General features: G+C 34.1%; 1 protein-coding gene and 1 pseudogene across 2 annotated transcripts; one reads left to right on the top strand and one right to left on the bottom strand.

Moving 5' to 3' along the window:
* The first annotated feature begins 2,205 nt into the window (after positions 1 to 2,205).
* LOC107431695 (uncharacterized) lies at positions 2,206 to 5,262 on the top strand. Of its 2 annotated transcripts, none has more exons than XM_025066842.3 (8): positions 2,206 to 2,729; positions 2,899 to 3,036; positions 3,142 to 3,210; positions 3,340 to 3,411; positions 3,618 to 3,700; positions 3,789 to 3,920; positions 4,078 to 4,291; positions 4,593 to 4,830. In XM_025066842.3, exons 1-8 carry the CDS (start codon positions 2,310 to 2,312, stop codon positions 4,620 to 4,622), a joined length of 1,158 nt encoding a protein of 385 aa, XP_024922610.3. In that variant the 5' UTR covers positions 2,206 to 2,309; the 3' UTR covers positions 4,623 to 4,830. The 2 variants fall into 2 exon arrangements, with proteins under 2 accessions (XP_024922610.3, XP_015898161.3); XM_016042675.4 differs by lacking the exon at positions 4,593 to 4,830 and adding an exon at positions 4,862 to 5,262 and having other exon boundaries at positions 2,207 to 2,729.
* A 123-nt stretch (positions 5,263 to 5,385) lies between these two features.
* Positions 5,386 to 7,197, bottom strand: LOC125419501 (SKP1-like protein 1; annotated as a pseudogene).
* Positions 7,198 to 15,951: the final 8,754 nt, after the last annotated feature.

Raw genomic sequence — 15,951 nt, 5'->3', positions numbered from 1 at the left:
TTGTAACATCAGACTGTGAACATCTATTTCCTATCGTAATATAGGTATTCACATTATATTGGTAAATAACCATCTATTATTGTAAATTTATATATACATATGTATATATATATATATATGCATCTTTATTATTCTTTCTTTCTCAAACGACTTGTAATGAATACTGATCTTGAAAACATTGCAACAACAATATTTACAAGAATAAGAACATCTGAACATGCAATTAAGTGACTTAATTTTAATAAAGACCATGACCATGAGTAATAGCACTACTCTGTGGAGACCGTATATGGGGCCGATTATTCTAATAGTCTTAGGCTTTCACCATTTTTATGAATCTTAATATATTGTTAGTAGAATCTTAATAAAAATAACTAGTTATGTATACTATTATAGTCTATTCGTGCCAACGGAGCTATAATCGTATTCAGCGCTATAATCATCATCATTATCTTTATCCTCCCTGTTATCATGAGCATTATCATCATCACCGTCATCATTATCATCATCGTCGCTGTTGTTACTGTCATCATGGTCATCGTTATCCTAATTGTCATCGCTTCATGATCACTATGAACTCCTTCCCTGTATGACTCCGAAGCATATTCCTCATATGCATCATTTCCTTCTGTATAATCCTTACTATTGGACTCTGACATTTTGTATTTTTTAAGAGCAAAGAAAAAAAGGAAACCAAGAATATATTATTGAGAATTGTTATGACTAGTGAAATGAACATGAACAGGGCACACAGTAGAAGGCAGACACTTAGATATATATATATATATATATATATATATATATATAGAGAGAGAGAGAGAGAAGTTAATAATGAAATGAACATTAATGAAATTAATTTTCTTAAGGATATTAAGTCGATAATCCGCCGCTTGCAGATTGAACAGGGTAGGCAGCATGACTCATATATAGTTGATGAATTAATCCAATGTAATTTGTGTTAAACTCGTCATAATAGGTATTTCTTGGTTTCATAAGCATGGATATTTTAGATTATTGAATTCATAGCCGGCCTCTATATGTAAATTATACTTTTAGGTCCTCTGACGAATTACTAAAATGTACAACTCGATCAGTACATGTAAATTTTATTTATTTAAAAAAAAAGAAAAGAAATGTTATAATAATGATTCTGCTTGATGATATTTGTGGAAGAGTTCAGTGTTGTTGATGAACGAAGTTGGTTTATGGTTCCAGACTTTGGTAAAGGTAGCAGAAGAGAAAGGAATAAATATCTGGAGGTGGCTTTAGCTTTTGTTCACTTCTCCGGTGATGGAGAAACCACGGTTGAAGAAGAAGAAAAAGGAAGAAAGGTCTTTGGGACAGCACAAAAACCAAAAATACGGTTTAAAAAATTTACCTTTTCAATAAATAAAAAATTAAATTAGAAAGGCGAGCTTATTAGTAGTTGTGACCTGGCAAATTATTTACATATGTCGTAATATCATTTGGTTGGAGTGGTACCGGCTGATGTGGTACCACCGTGTTACACAAGTTTTTCTCATGTTTTACAAATCACTATTAAATAACCCTTTTTTTTTTTCAGCTTTTGTTCCCAATAAATTATTTTATAATTATTTAAGGTGCATTTAATTAGAGTTAAGCTGCAGCTAATTAAAAAAAAAAAAAAAAACTCGATTGCTTGGGAGAACCAGGATGAAGATGAATTTTTTATTAAGCACGATTCATGCGCAGTATATTCATGATTCATCCAACTAATGATTAAGATTATTGTCGCCTTAAAATAGATGTACATAATATTATATATCTCAGCCCAAGGCAAATTCACTTTTTTTCTTTTTTTTTTGGCTAAGACAAAATCATACACAAATTGTTTCCATTGGATGCCTTCCTATTGACCAACAACAAAAATAAAGAAATAAATAATGGACTCCTTCCTAGTTATATTGAAAATTCAAACACAATTAATGTCAAATCAATACTACATGAAATTGTTCAAAAATCATATTTTAATTTCTTTTTTAAGTTAGCTATTTAAAATTTTTTTATATAAAAAAAAAAGCTATTTTAAATGAAAAACAATATCAGAATTCCTGTAAGTAATAATAACTCACGAAAATGTAAACTCAGGTACATCACAACACCAATTAAAAGAGGCCACGTAAGGAAAGGGGCCACAGGCAGCCCCAGCCAGTTGGTTATTGCGTGGCCTTTCCCAAAACGAACACCAACCGATCATTTTTCTGGCTAAGATTCATTCTCAATGTCCTCCCTTCAGCCGAAATAGCGATGCAGTCACCAGGAGACCCATATTTGAGCTCCACGGCAACATGTCAAGCACACAACTTTACCACCAAATTGTCCAAACAAAAACCACCGCCTTATGCGTCAGTTTCCGGCGACCGGAAACCACCACACACTCTAACCTGCACTTCCCTCCTTCCAAAACTTTGAAATACAAAAGCTTAGCCCTTAACACTAACAAGGGCTCCAAATGGGCCACCAGGCTAAGCTTGGTTGAACAAAGCTTGCCAAAATCAACGGTCGACGTGGAACGCTTAGTGGGTTTCTTGTATGAGGATCTACCACATCTCTTTGATGATCAGGGGATTGATCGGACGGCCTACGATGAACGTGTGAAATTTCGGGACCCAATCACCAAGCATGATACCATTAGTGGATATCTGTTTAACATATCTCTATTGAAGATTCTGTTCAGGCCTGATTTCATGTTGCATTGGGTCAAACAGGTTTGCCCTTTTGCTATAACAACCATTCTCTTTAGTAAATATTGGATTTTGGAATTGGATTTTATTATAATTTAATAATCATCCTCATGATTCCCATTTGCATAATGCACTGAAAAAAAAAAAAAATTATATTTTAATTTTGGCATTTTTGATGATTTAGTTACTATAGACAGGTCCTTATGAAATAACCACAAGGTGGACTATGGTTATGAAGTTCATTCTTTTACCATGGAAACCAGAATTGGTCTTCACAGGAACTTCAATTATGGGCATCAATCCAGAGACCGGGAAGTTTTGCAGTCATATTGTAAGATCCACCTCTTTATTCAATATCAGGGGATTCATATCAGAACCTCTTGAAGGTGAAAATATAACTGTAAATAACCATTTCTCTTTTTCATTTAATTCGTAGGACTTTTGGGATTCTATAAAGGAGAACAACTATTTTTCTGTGGAAGGTTTGTGGGATGTGTTCAAGCAGGTATATATTGAATCACCAAATTGAAAAATACCATTAGTTGATCAAATTAACAATGTAAAGAAAAAATAAAGTAAAAATAAAAATAAAACCATTCGAAGTACCTTATGTAGAATGGGCGATGCTATGCAGCTCCGTATTTATAAGACTCCAGATTTGGAAACGCCCAAATATCAGATTTTGAAAAGAACTGCAAATTATGAGGTATGTATATCTGCCTTTAATACATGATATAAGACGCTTACCATCATGATTTCTTATTGTGATTTTCTATTTGTCAGAACATAGATTTTTTTTTTTTTTTTTTTTTTTTTGTCTCTTTATCATGTTTTACTGCCATGTGTTTCTAATAACATACTGACATGAAAGTTCTTCATCCTTTGTCACTTGTCTAACTGGAATATCCACAGGTTAGGAAGTATTCTCAATTTATAGTGGTAGAAGGAAGAGGAGATAAACTATCTGGGTCCAGTGGCTTTAATGATGTTACTGGGTTAGTATTTTCTCAAAGCAATAATTTGTTTTATGGTTTTTCTCTAGTTCTATTGGATGGTACAAAATAACGCTTCCTATTTGAGCAGGTACATTTTTGGAAAGAATTCCAGAGAGGAGAAGATACCAATGACGACTCCTGTATTCACTGAAGCATATGATTCTGACAAGTCTAACGTATCAATCCAAGTAGTTCTTCCACTGGAGAAAGATATAAGCAGGTGATGCTTTGCGTTTTGGGGCACTAAGTGTGACAAATTTACATTAATTGTTAAATTAATATCAATAAACGATCATATGGAGCTTTGACATTATTGATGAATTAAATTCGATTCAAAATGAGTAGTTAAGTAAATGAATATGCATATGTCTGAACAGTTTACCGGATCCTAATCAAGAAACAGTTAGCTTGAGAAAGGTGGAAGGAGGGTTTGCTGCTGTACTTAGGTTCAGTGGAAGACCTACTGAGGATGTTGTGAGAGAAAAAGAGAAAGCTTTGCGCTCAAGTCTTATCAAAGACAGCCTGAAACCTAAGATTGGTTGTTTGCTTGCGCGTTACAATGACCCAGGACGAACTTGGAGCTTTGTATTGGTATGTTCTAGTGCCCTTGAAGCTTTTAATTTGTAGCTACCATTTTCTCTGTCTTCTCTAAATTTGTCTTCCCATATATTTTCTTGCTGGAACTTGAGTTCATCCATGTAGGCAATCTTAGAATTGTGACTATTGTTGAACATTGTTGAAACTAAAGTCCAAGGATATTATTCATAGACACTGGATAGAAAGGGTATTTACCATTAAAGGCAAATATAGAGACAGCATTCACTAAGAATGTACATGTTTAGTGACCCAGAAGGTAGTAACTTTATCTTACTTTTCTGCTGCATCTTCGCAGGGAGACCAAGTGGTAAGAAAATCCTTTTAACATTTTTAAAAGTGGTTTTCTTTCTAGAATGAGTATAGCATGCAGAGACAGCAAGTTGAGTAAAATTATAATGTCTACTTGTAAAAACTTGTATTGGATCTGGAAATTCCCTTGCTGGATATTGTATGATCTATTTTTCTCAAATTAATGTTAGATATGGATAATTTTGTTCTTTTGTAAAAATCATTTTAGGAACCAATTAACAATATGAATTTTTGTTTTGCTGTTAATTGCTGAAGAGGAATGAGGTGCTAATATGGCTCGAGGACTTTACATTGGACTAGCAGTATGTGCATCACGGCCTTTCAAAGAGATGGTCTAAGCAGTCATAACTGTGAGTAGATGTGTTCTGCAGAGGAGATGTGCTTTGCAGTAGGAAGTTATACAAAACTACAGTTCAAAGAAATCAATATTGGTATGAATTTGTTGTTATTTTTAGATGCTTGAAAATCCATTTTAACATCTTTAAAGTGCAAGACATATTAAGTCTCTATATGTAGAAGACCATATCGGATCTGAAACATCATAGCTCAATTGTTGCCATTGAATTTTTGTTTCCATTTTTCCGTTTCTATTTCCAATGGATATTGTATAATCTTAATTTCATAAATGAATGTTGGATATGGATGATTTTGTTCTTTTTTGCAAAAGTCATTTAGATATTATTTGCAGCTCTATCCAATAGAAAGTAGAAACTAGGTGGGAAAATTGTTCTCATCAATATAGGTTTCATTTTGAAAATTACTCTTATTGCACTCCTTGATTGCTACAAACTTTTTTTCAGAGAAGTGTTACCGCTTTTTTTAAGTTAACCCACTTAAAATGTTTTTATTTAAATATTAACGCACTTAAGAATGACAAGTTTACTTTATCAAAAATAAAAAATAGAATGATAAGTTTACAGACAATCATATTAAAATGTTAATGTTTAATCATAAACAAAACTATTCAATATTTCCATTCAGAAGAAAAAAAAAATTGTGACTTGGATATTGCAACTATTAGGATCCATTTGGAATGAACTGGACTATTCAATATTTATCGCAAATTTACTGATTAATTATCCCATTGAAAAGCATGGTTTACCCGTTGGAAAGCATGGTTTAGACTATTTTATTAGAAACCATAAATCAATATTAATGCCATTGTTAACCATCATGATTGAACTTTGATCCGTGTTGATGATAGAACTTTGGCCGACATTGACCAATCGATTGACATGTGTTACCTGACCTTTGACTGGTGTTGAATAGCCTAAGTTCGGGAATAATTTTTAATTAATTTGTTTTAAATTTATATTAAAAATTATTCAAAATTAAAAAGTTATATTTTATAATTAGATCGTTCGAAAAAAGATTTAAATGATTCAATCATATGTCCTTCACATTCAAAATTACGGTAACACTCTTGATCATACATAACTTATATTTTTTTTAAAAGAATAAAAATTTTCAGGGTTAATATAAATTTTGTTTCATTGCCCATAAATTATTGTTTTTGTATCACTTTAGATGAATCAAGCAATTTTTTTTTAATACAAGTATAATTTTTCATGTTAAAAAAAAAAAAAAAGAATTTCAACATAAAGAAAATGTAATAATAAAAAATTGTTATCGACAACCCAATGTGAATAAGTATAAAGAAATTAACCATAACTTGTTAAAACCAAAATATCCTCCCAAGCTATGTTCAAAAACAAACCAGCAATTGAAACCAAAACTTAATGAATATAATCATCCACATTCAGAAGTAAAATAATAATAAATAAATAAATAAAACTGCAATTGTATGATGATTATTCGAAAGCCCATTGGTTCTCCTTGCGAATGGCCTCCTCTTCCTCAGGGGTGAAGTCATTCTTGATTTGAAAAGTCTCACGAATCTGTTCAGGGGTCTTTCCCTTGCTCATGTCTGCAACAGTTTGGCACGTGAGGTCCAGCAGGCTCTTGATGTTCAAGTAGTTCGCTGCCAGAATGAGGTCGAACAGTGTGGCCTGGTCCACCTTCGCGAAGCTGGTGTCCCAGGTCTTGAGATCTTGATCCTGATCATTATAGGAATTAGCAGCCACGTCATCGTCCTTTGTGCTTGTTGCAGTACTCGATGACCATCGCCAGAATCTTGCCGCTCACCTTTGGCAGAGGAATGCCGCTGTCAGCGCAATCGTCTTCGATCATGTGCTTGATCGTCTGTGATTGAGCAGCGATCGCCTCCTCAATGTAATCTTCTTCGTAGACGATGAAGACGCCTCAGCCATTGTAGTAGTATTTATTTGTTTCTTTTAAGAGAGAGAGAGAGAGAGAGAGAGAGAGAGAGAGAGAAGAGGAAATTTTCCTGCCTTTTCTATTCGCAAAAGTTTCTTCTACAGAGTTTAAAGAATGGGGATTGTAGGATTAGGTATTTATAGAACGGGGTTAACTTGTTGGCCAAGAGTCCAACTAGTCTAGTTAGTATACATATTCCATCAAAAAAATAATCCTACCAACATAGTTATTAGCTTAGTTTCTTAATCCTCCTTTTGTTTCCTTTTCCTTTTTTGGTTTTTGTATAGTTTCCTTATCCTTCTCCTTCTTTTAATACCGCATTCATCAAAACTAACGATTAATAATTAATTCATTAATTAATATATTACTCCGTAATATATACTTTGGACATGTATAATTAATTCATTAATGTATACTACTCATTAATATAAATTTTATATAATTAATTTAAATATATAAGTTTTTTTTTGTATATTTTAATTTCAATATTCTATTATTTACATTTGCAATTTATGTATTTTTTTATATTTACATTTTAAATCATATTTAATAAATATATTATAATTTTAAAAAAGAAAAAAAAAAGGGAATCCCGACCTCCTCCTCCTAAACAGCAATTAGAGTGGAGATTGGCCATACAAATTCTTATGGGGACGAAGAAAGCATGCATAATCCCTATGACCAAGTAAATGTTACCCAAAATATAGACAAAAAGCTACCAACTCAATATAACAGCATTACTTCGAGACAGATGTACAAGATGATAACAACTGAACCCACAACCAAGAACAAGAAGCTGTGCAAATTTGGATCAAACTTCTTGGACAAAAAAGTTGTTCAGCTAGTTATATTGATCAACGCATGTGCTGAAATCCTTCACTAGTTCACCTGTATAAGAATAGCTCCCATGTTTAGCAGCAAGCCATGTGAATTTTAGAGGTGGAATAGAAATAGAAGAATGTGAAAGAAAGCACATGTAATCTTTTTAACTGTCCAATTATTTTATGTATTTATTTATTTCCTTCTCTCTTATTTATTTAAAATATTAGCGTTCAATTGACTCTTTTGTTTTTGTTTTGTTTTTTTTTTTTTTTTTTTCAATTTCATTTTCCGTTACTTTCTTCAATTATTTAATTCAACACAACAGTTTCTCAAGATTTGATCAGTTTAGACTTTACAGTTTCCTGTCTCGAAGCTGAGTTAACAATTCCTCTCGTTTTACCCCAAGTCCGTCCTAAATCCAATTAAGTTGGTGGTGTTATTATTTTGTTTTTAGGCAAAATTGCCTATCCCTCTCTCAGAGTAATAGAAATTGTTGAAAATAAAATCAAACCAGCAAGTACGCCTGAAGAGCCTCTACAACTAAATGTCTTCTAAAAATATACACAAAAAGCTACCATTTCAACATAACAGCAACACTGACAGTTTGGTACCAAATGTACAAGAACAGACTAACTGCCTAACAAAACGAACAGACAAGAAGCTGCTAATCAGATTTGCTAATTCTGATCAAAATTCTTTGGATAAAAGGCTGATCCGATAGTTACTTTGATCTGTAGATATGTGCATAATCTCTCCATAGATCATGATCTGTAGAAGAAGTTTTCACAGAAAAAAAAAAAAAAAAAAAAAGTCATACAAAGAACCGCATACGATGAAATATAATAAAAACAAAAAAAAAAAAAAAAACAGCAAATAAGCATGTGAAGGTACAGATAAAATTAGATATGCTAGATATACCTATAAAAATTATTGCAATTTTTTTTTTTTTTTAAGCAAAGTACTAGCATTGTGGAAAAGTTAATGCAACTGTTCCTATAATACCATTGAGATATAGGCATTATGCCATATTATGCTCATGAACAGTGGACATCCACAAGATTCAGAACTGTAAGTTGTAGAATTGTTTGACTCTGACATCAAAATGTCTGGGATGGAATTTAAAAAATATTTTTCAGACTCAGTATTGTAGTCTAGTAGCGTATGGAATTTTTGTACCTCAAATACAACATCAAGTAAAATTTCTAGAACTATCAGATGTATAATAGCCTACTACTATTATAAGCTTCCACTAAACTTCAGTATACTCTCACTAAAAGCATAAGGATTGCTGTGTGAATGCAAGAGTAAAACAGAAATATAAGACATTTTTAAGAAAGCATACGTAAGTATGTGTATATGTGCACAAACAAAAAGAGTGTCCATTATTTAAGATTCTCATAATATAATATAGTCTTTAGAAACTAAATAATAGAAAAGAAATTTATAAATCCTCATTAAACCCTTTAAAAGATTCTGAAAAAAGAAATCTAAAAGCAGTTTGCAGTCGACTTAAAATGCCATGGTTAAAAAAAAATGTGAGTTTGCCATAATCTAGTTCGTACCTAACTTACCAAACATCTGAAATTGACTTTAACAGCTAAAAGTTGGGGCTCAACGATCAATTTATTCAATACCAAATAGGTTTTAAATGCTAATGATTCCATGAACAAAACCACAGAACCAAACATCAAACATATCAGTAACGGCAATTTACAAATGCTTGCTTCAATAAAAGAAAAGAGCTAGAATGCTTGTTCCCGTAGAAGTATACCTATAATGTTTAAACATTCTAATCTAGACCAAGCTCAAGTATCGAAACAGACAAGGCGACAATAAAAATGTAAACCACCACCACGAGTCACTCAAAGAAGCAATCAACTCAAAAGAAATTTCAAAACTGTAGATGACCTGTATTTAAGGGAAATCAGTAAGAATAGATACGTGCTTTTTAAAATACATAGTTGGGAACCTATACTTAAATCATTAAATTGAAAGTATATAAGCATATATTTGTACATAAGTACACACATACACATGCATACACATAGACACGTACATATATACGTATATAAAGACATATACATATACATGCACATACACAAACAAGAACACTATAAACAAATACATAAAACTGATACTACTATCCAACTTACAAGTTTGAGGAAACAGGTAATAGAGAACGAGGCATATAAAGTATCCAGTCAAAGAATCCCAACAAGTCCAGAAAATTAAGCATGATTCACCTGAACTATATTACTTTCATGCAATTTATTATTCCAATGAAAGATATGATCGTCTATACTATCACCAAGTCATTGAAATATCAAAATACATAAAATTATTGAAATTTCACTCATGGAACATTTACTTACATTTAAATTAAATACGCATCGATATTAACCGATAACAACCGAACTAAAACATGATAATTAAAAGATAATATCCTTAACTTCAACTTGATCTTCGCTCAAGCCAGGATGGGGTTGGCCGGAAAATTTGAGAATAGCCAACAGCAGATTCCAGCGGCTGAGTATCATAATCATCCAAGTCAAAAAAGCCAGCAACACAGCCTGGTAAACCATCCTTATGACAGCTGAAGCTTCTATAAGTGAAATAAATGCAGTTGTTCTTCAATCCAGCTGAATCTCTAGCTGAAACAAAGTAGCAACAACCATCTCCCACGAACATTACCCGGTCCCCCAAGTCCTTCACAGAAATCTATTCAGCTGTGTCTTCGTTAAACTTGTAAAATTCTAAACGAGTGGTCTTACCACCACCATCAGAATCTTCAACATCGAAATGAAAACTATACTCCACAAACTTATCAATCAGAAACAAATTCCCAAGTGAATTTACAAAGTGCTTAAACTGTAAGGAAATTAAGGTATAAAACTCACAATTGCAGCTGAAGTAGAAATGATAAAAATGAGAAGTTGTTTGCAAAATATTCAAATAAAATACACACAAAATAATTGGCAATTGTAGAAGAATTTTATTATAGCAAAAGAATAAAAAATAATTTCCCTATAAAATAAGGAGAGCACAAATAACAATACTTTCTCTCTTATAATAGGAGAAAATCCACACACTCTCTTACAAAAGAAAGACAAGAATATTTAGGAAAAATCATTTCTTAATTTTCTCTCTAATACTCTCCTTCTCTCTCTTTGTTTCTATGTGTATTTCTCACACCAAAATGGAATCACTTCTATATGAGATGGAATCACCATTTTCAAGGAAGGAAAACACATATATACAAAGGTGTATGAGGCGGTTAAAAGAGGCGGTGGAGTTAGTAAAATTGAAATTGAATTTTGACTCCATCATGACAACTTATTAAATGTTGTCATCTTTCTTCCTTGGTCAAATGAAGTGACTTAAAAGATAAAAATTGCTTTGTTACCGCCTTTGTGAAAGGAAGGAAAGTTGCCGCCTATATGTCAATGCAATAAATACATGCATTGCCAATTTTGACTTGTCAACATTACTTACGCCAAAAAGTGGCTTTACTGCCACATATCTCCCACTTAAAGCCACTTTTGCTATAACCCTTCTATCCTTTATACTTTGCCATTTCATTTCCATGCTTGCTTATGTTTCTGCTAGGCCAATGGAGGATCTGCACAACACAAACTTGTCAATATTAATTGGCTTTGTCAGAAAATCTGCCAGGTTGTCTTTAGTATGGATTTTCTGAAAATCCACACTTCCTTCCTCCACCTTCTCACGAACAAAGTGAAATAGAACTCGTATGTGTTTTGTCTTTGAATGATATGCTGGATTCTTTGCTAAATGCAAAGCGCTTTGACTATCACAAAATAGAGTTGTTTTCTCTTGTTTGTGTCCAATCTCCACCAGTACCATTTGCAAACAAATTGCCTCTTTGCTAGCTTGCGAAGCTGCAATATATTCTGTCTCCATTGTAGAGGTAGCCACGACAGACTGTAGTTTTGAAACCCAGCTTACAGCTCCTTCAGCAAGAGTAAACACATATCCCGTGGTGGACTTGATTTTGTCAAGATCACCTGCATAATCTGAATCAACATAGCCTCTGACAGTAAAGTCTGATCCTCCATAACATAATGCAGCATTTGAGGTACCCTTCACATAGTTTAGGATCCTCTTCATAGTATTCCAATGCTCTCTACCAGGATTCACCATGTACCAACTAACCGCTCCCACTACTTGTGCAATGTCTGGTCTTGTGCATACCATGGTGAACATTAAACTATCCATTGCTGATACATACGGTACTTGAGACATTTTCGTCCTCTCTTTCTCGGTGCTAGGACTCATACTTGAGGAAAACTTGAAATTAATAGAAAGAACGATAAGAATTGGCTTACAATTTTGCATGTTAAAACGCTGCAAACATTTCTTAACGTAATTCTTCTGAGAAAGCCATATCTTCCTATTATTTCTATCACGGAAAATTTGCATCCCCAGAATCTTATTTGCCAATCCCAAGTCCTTCATTTCAAACTCCCTAGCCAACTGTGCCTTCAAATTTTTAAAACGATCTTTGTTGGGGCCTGCTACCAACATGTAATCAACATACAACAGCAAAATAATAAAATCACCATCACCAAATCTCTTGTGGTTAGCACAAGGATACTAAGTCTGTTGTATCCAAGGATCATGATGAAGGAATCAAATCTCTTATACCAACATCTCGGCGCCTGTTTGAGACCATATAGTGATTTATTCAACCTGTAAACCAAGTTCTTTTTTTCTTTTTCTTCAAAACCTTCTGGTTGGAGCATATAAATCTCTTATTCAAGTTTTCCATGAAGAAATGCAGTTTTGACATCCAACTTCTCTAAATACAAGTTAAATGTGGCACACATCGCCAGGACCACACGAACTGTTGTAAGTCGAACAACAGGAGAAAATATCTCATTGAAATCAATACATTCTTTCTGAGCAAATCCTTTCACCACCAATCTAGCATGATAACGCTCCATTTGGTCATTGCTATCTCTTTTGATCTTATAGACCCATTTGTTGCCGATAGACTTCCTTCCTTGTGGTAGTGGAACAAGATCCCATGTCTTGTTTTTATGGAGAGCTTCAATTTCTTTTTGCATTGCTGCCATCCACAGAAAAGCTTCTGGGTTTTTTGTAGCCTCTTGGAATGTTAATGGCTCTCCATCCTCTATTAGAAGGCAGTATGCAACATTACCCTCCATAATGTATTCTGAGTGCTAAGCTGGTTCTCTTCTCTCCCTAGTTGACCATCGAACTTGTGGAGTTGCAAACTCAGCTTGCTCTCGTTCTTCGTGCTCTGGTGCTGCTTCAGAAGAATCTAGAGCATTTTGTTCTTCCCTATCTTTGACTTGAACTATAGTAGTCTCTGGTTTCTCTTTCGACATGCTATCATTTTCATTTTCTTATATTTTATTTTCTTTGAATATCACATCTCTGCTGATTATTACCTTGTGGGCAATGGGATCCCACAGACGGTACCCCTTAACTCTATCAGCATACCCTAAGAAAATACATTTTCTAGATTTTGGATCCAGCTTTGATGTTTCTTGGGAGTTGGACATAACATAAACAGGACTTCCAAATATATGTAAGTGAGAATAATTAGCTGGCTTATCAGTCCATATCTCCATTGGCGTTTTTAGATCAATTGCGATTGATGGTGATCGATTGATCACATAGCAAGCGGTCGTGACTGCTTTTGTCCAAAATGACTTGGCTATCCCTGTAATTCTCAACATTGCTCTTGTCCATTCCAACAAGGTTCTGTTCATCCGTTCTGCTACTTCATTTTGTTGTGGAGTGTCTGCCACCGTGAACTGCCTCTTAGTACCTTCTTGTTAACAGAAGCTATCAAATTTTGCACTAGTATATTCTCCTCCATTGTCCGTCCTCAAACACTTGATCCTTTTCTCAGATTCAAGTTCCACCCGCACTTTAAATATTTTCAAAGCTGGAAATGCATCCGCCTTCCTTTTGATTGGATACACCTAACATCTCCTGGAGTAATCATCAATAAAAGATACAAAGTATCTTTCACCTCCTAGGGATAGAACTGGTGCTTGCCAAACATCAGAGTGGATCAACTCTAAGATAGCTTTGCTTCTAGCATTAGAACTGCTAAACTTTAATCTATTGTGCTTACTAATAACACAATGCTCACAAAATGGTAATGAAACCTTTTTGAGCCTTGGAAGAAGCTTTTGTTCAGCAAGAATCTTCGAACCTCGTTCCGACATGTGGCCAAGCTTACGGTGCCACATCATCATTGATTCGTCTGGAGAGCTTGTCGACTTTGTAGATTCTTCTCCTTATTGTAGTGTTTCTCCTTTAAGCATGTACAGATTTGCAATTATCTTTTCCGCTTTCATCACCACAAGTGCCCCTTTAACTATTTTCATGATTCCATCTTGAATATAGGTTTTGCACCCACTATTGTCTAATTGTCTCAAAGATAATAGATTTTCTTTAGGCCTTTCACATGTCGTACTTTCTGAATGGTGCGAACCGTACCACATCATACATCTTCAATTTGACAGTACCAATATCAACGATCTCCAAGGTATGATCGTCTCCCATGAACACAGGTCCTCCTGAGATAGGTTCATATTGGTGGAACTATTCTCTACAGGGGGTCATATGCCATGTTGCTCCTGAGTCCATAAGCCAAACATCAGCAAATCTTTTTCTGCCTTCAGTAACTATTATTGCTTCGCTGTATAAAATTTCACCGTCATCCAAGGTACTCGCGACACAACCTTAAACTTTTGATGACTCTAACACCTTTTCTTTTGTTTTCTTCATTCTTCTTGAGATGCCAACACTTCCTTTTGTAGTGACCTTTCTTGCCACAATAATGACATTTGACATTCTTCTTGCTTCTGGATTTTGATCTACTCTGATTTTGACTCCCACTGGGGCCACGTTCCGTTGATCTCCCTCTCGTCATCGCCAAAGCTTCCACTTGTTGTGAGCTTCCCAATCTATCTTCTTTGCTTTTACGCCGACTTTCTTCTTCAAGAACCGCGGCTGCAATATCATCGAAGACTAAAATTTCTACGTTGTTGGTTATGTTGACAATGAGTTGATCATACGAATCAGGTAGACTTTGGAGCAAAATTTCAGCACATTCACCCGTATCGATGTTATGCCCCATTGCTGTGAGCTGTGAAAATAAAATATTGAGGGTGTTGATGTGATCTGTCATAGTCGTTAACTCCATCATCCGAAGAGTGTAAAGTCTTCTTTTTAAGAAAATTTTGTTGTGCAGTGATTTGGTCTCATATAATTTTGTGTGTGTGTCCCAAATTTCTTTTGCCGTCTTTTTCTCCGTCACACTGGACAATACTTCATCGGCTAGTGCTAGATGCCGATTAGCAATAGCATTGCCATCCATCTCGTTCCACTTATCATCATCAAGGAACTCTGCGGGCCTTTCAAAAATTGCCGCCAAGCAGTTATCTTTTCTTAAAACTGCTTTAATTCTCATTTTCCACAATGAGAAATTACTTCCATTGAATTTTTCTATTTCATACTTTGCCGCCATTGTTGCAGGTACTTATGAATCGGACTCTAATACTACTTGTTAGGAAATTGAGGTATAAAACTCACAATTGCAGCTGAAATAGAAATGATAAAAATGAGAAGTTGTGTGCAAAATATTCAAATAAAATACACACAAAATAATTGACAATTGTAGAAAAATTTTATCATAGCAAAAGAATAAAAAATAATTTCCCTCTAAAATAAGGAGAACATAAATAACAATACCCTCTCTCTTATAGTAAGAAAATCTACACACTCTCTTACAAAGGAAAGACAAAAATATTTAGGAAAAATCCTTTTTTAATTTTCTCTTTTCTCTCTAATACTCTCTTTCTCTCTCTTTGTTACTATGTGTAATTCTCACATCAAAATGGAATCACTTCTATATGAGATGGAACCACCATTTTCAAAGAAGGAAAACACATATATATAAAGGTGTATGAGGCGGTTAAAAGAGGCGGTGGAGTTAGTAAAATTAAAATTGAATTTTGACTCCATCATGACAGCTTATTAATTGTTGTCATCTTTCTTCCTTGGTCAAATAAATTGGCTTAAAAGATAAAAATTGCTTTGTTACCGCCTTCACAAAGGAAGGAAAGTTGCGCTATATGTGAATGCATTGCCAATTTTGACTTGTCAACATTACTTATGCCAAAAAGTGGCTTTACCGCCACATAAACAAAACCCCAAATCTATGCCCATGGGTTACCATTAGA

The sequence above is a fragment of the Ziziphus jujuba genome, chromosome 11 (genome assembly GCF_031755915.1).
Source record: "Ziziphus jujuba cultivar Dongzao chromosome 11, ASM3175591v1".
NCBI classification, from domain to species: Eukaryota; Viridiplantae; Streptophyta; class Magnoliopsida; order Rosales; family Rhamnaceae; genus Ziziphus; species Ziziphus jujuba.
Note: the sequence above shows the minus strand (reverse complement) of the source record. Positions and strands in the feature narration are given on the sequence as shown.

What these genes read in the sequence shown, in the direction of transcription:
- LOC107431695 (XM_016042675.4), top strand. Translation starts at nt 2,310, where the DNA reads ATGTCAAGCACACAACTTTACCACCAAATTGTCCAAACAAAAACCACC. An exon ending in TGTGGGATGTGTTCAAGCAG is followed by an intron (nt 3,211 to 3,339) that starts GTATATATTGAA and finishes GATGCTATGCAG; the next exon opens with CTCCGTATTTATAAGACTCC. An exon ending in GAACTTGGAGCTTTGTATTG is followed by an intron (nt 4,292 to 4,861) that starts GTATGTTCTAGT and finishes TAATTGCTGAAG; the next exon opens with AGGAATGAGGTGCTAATATG.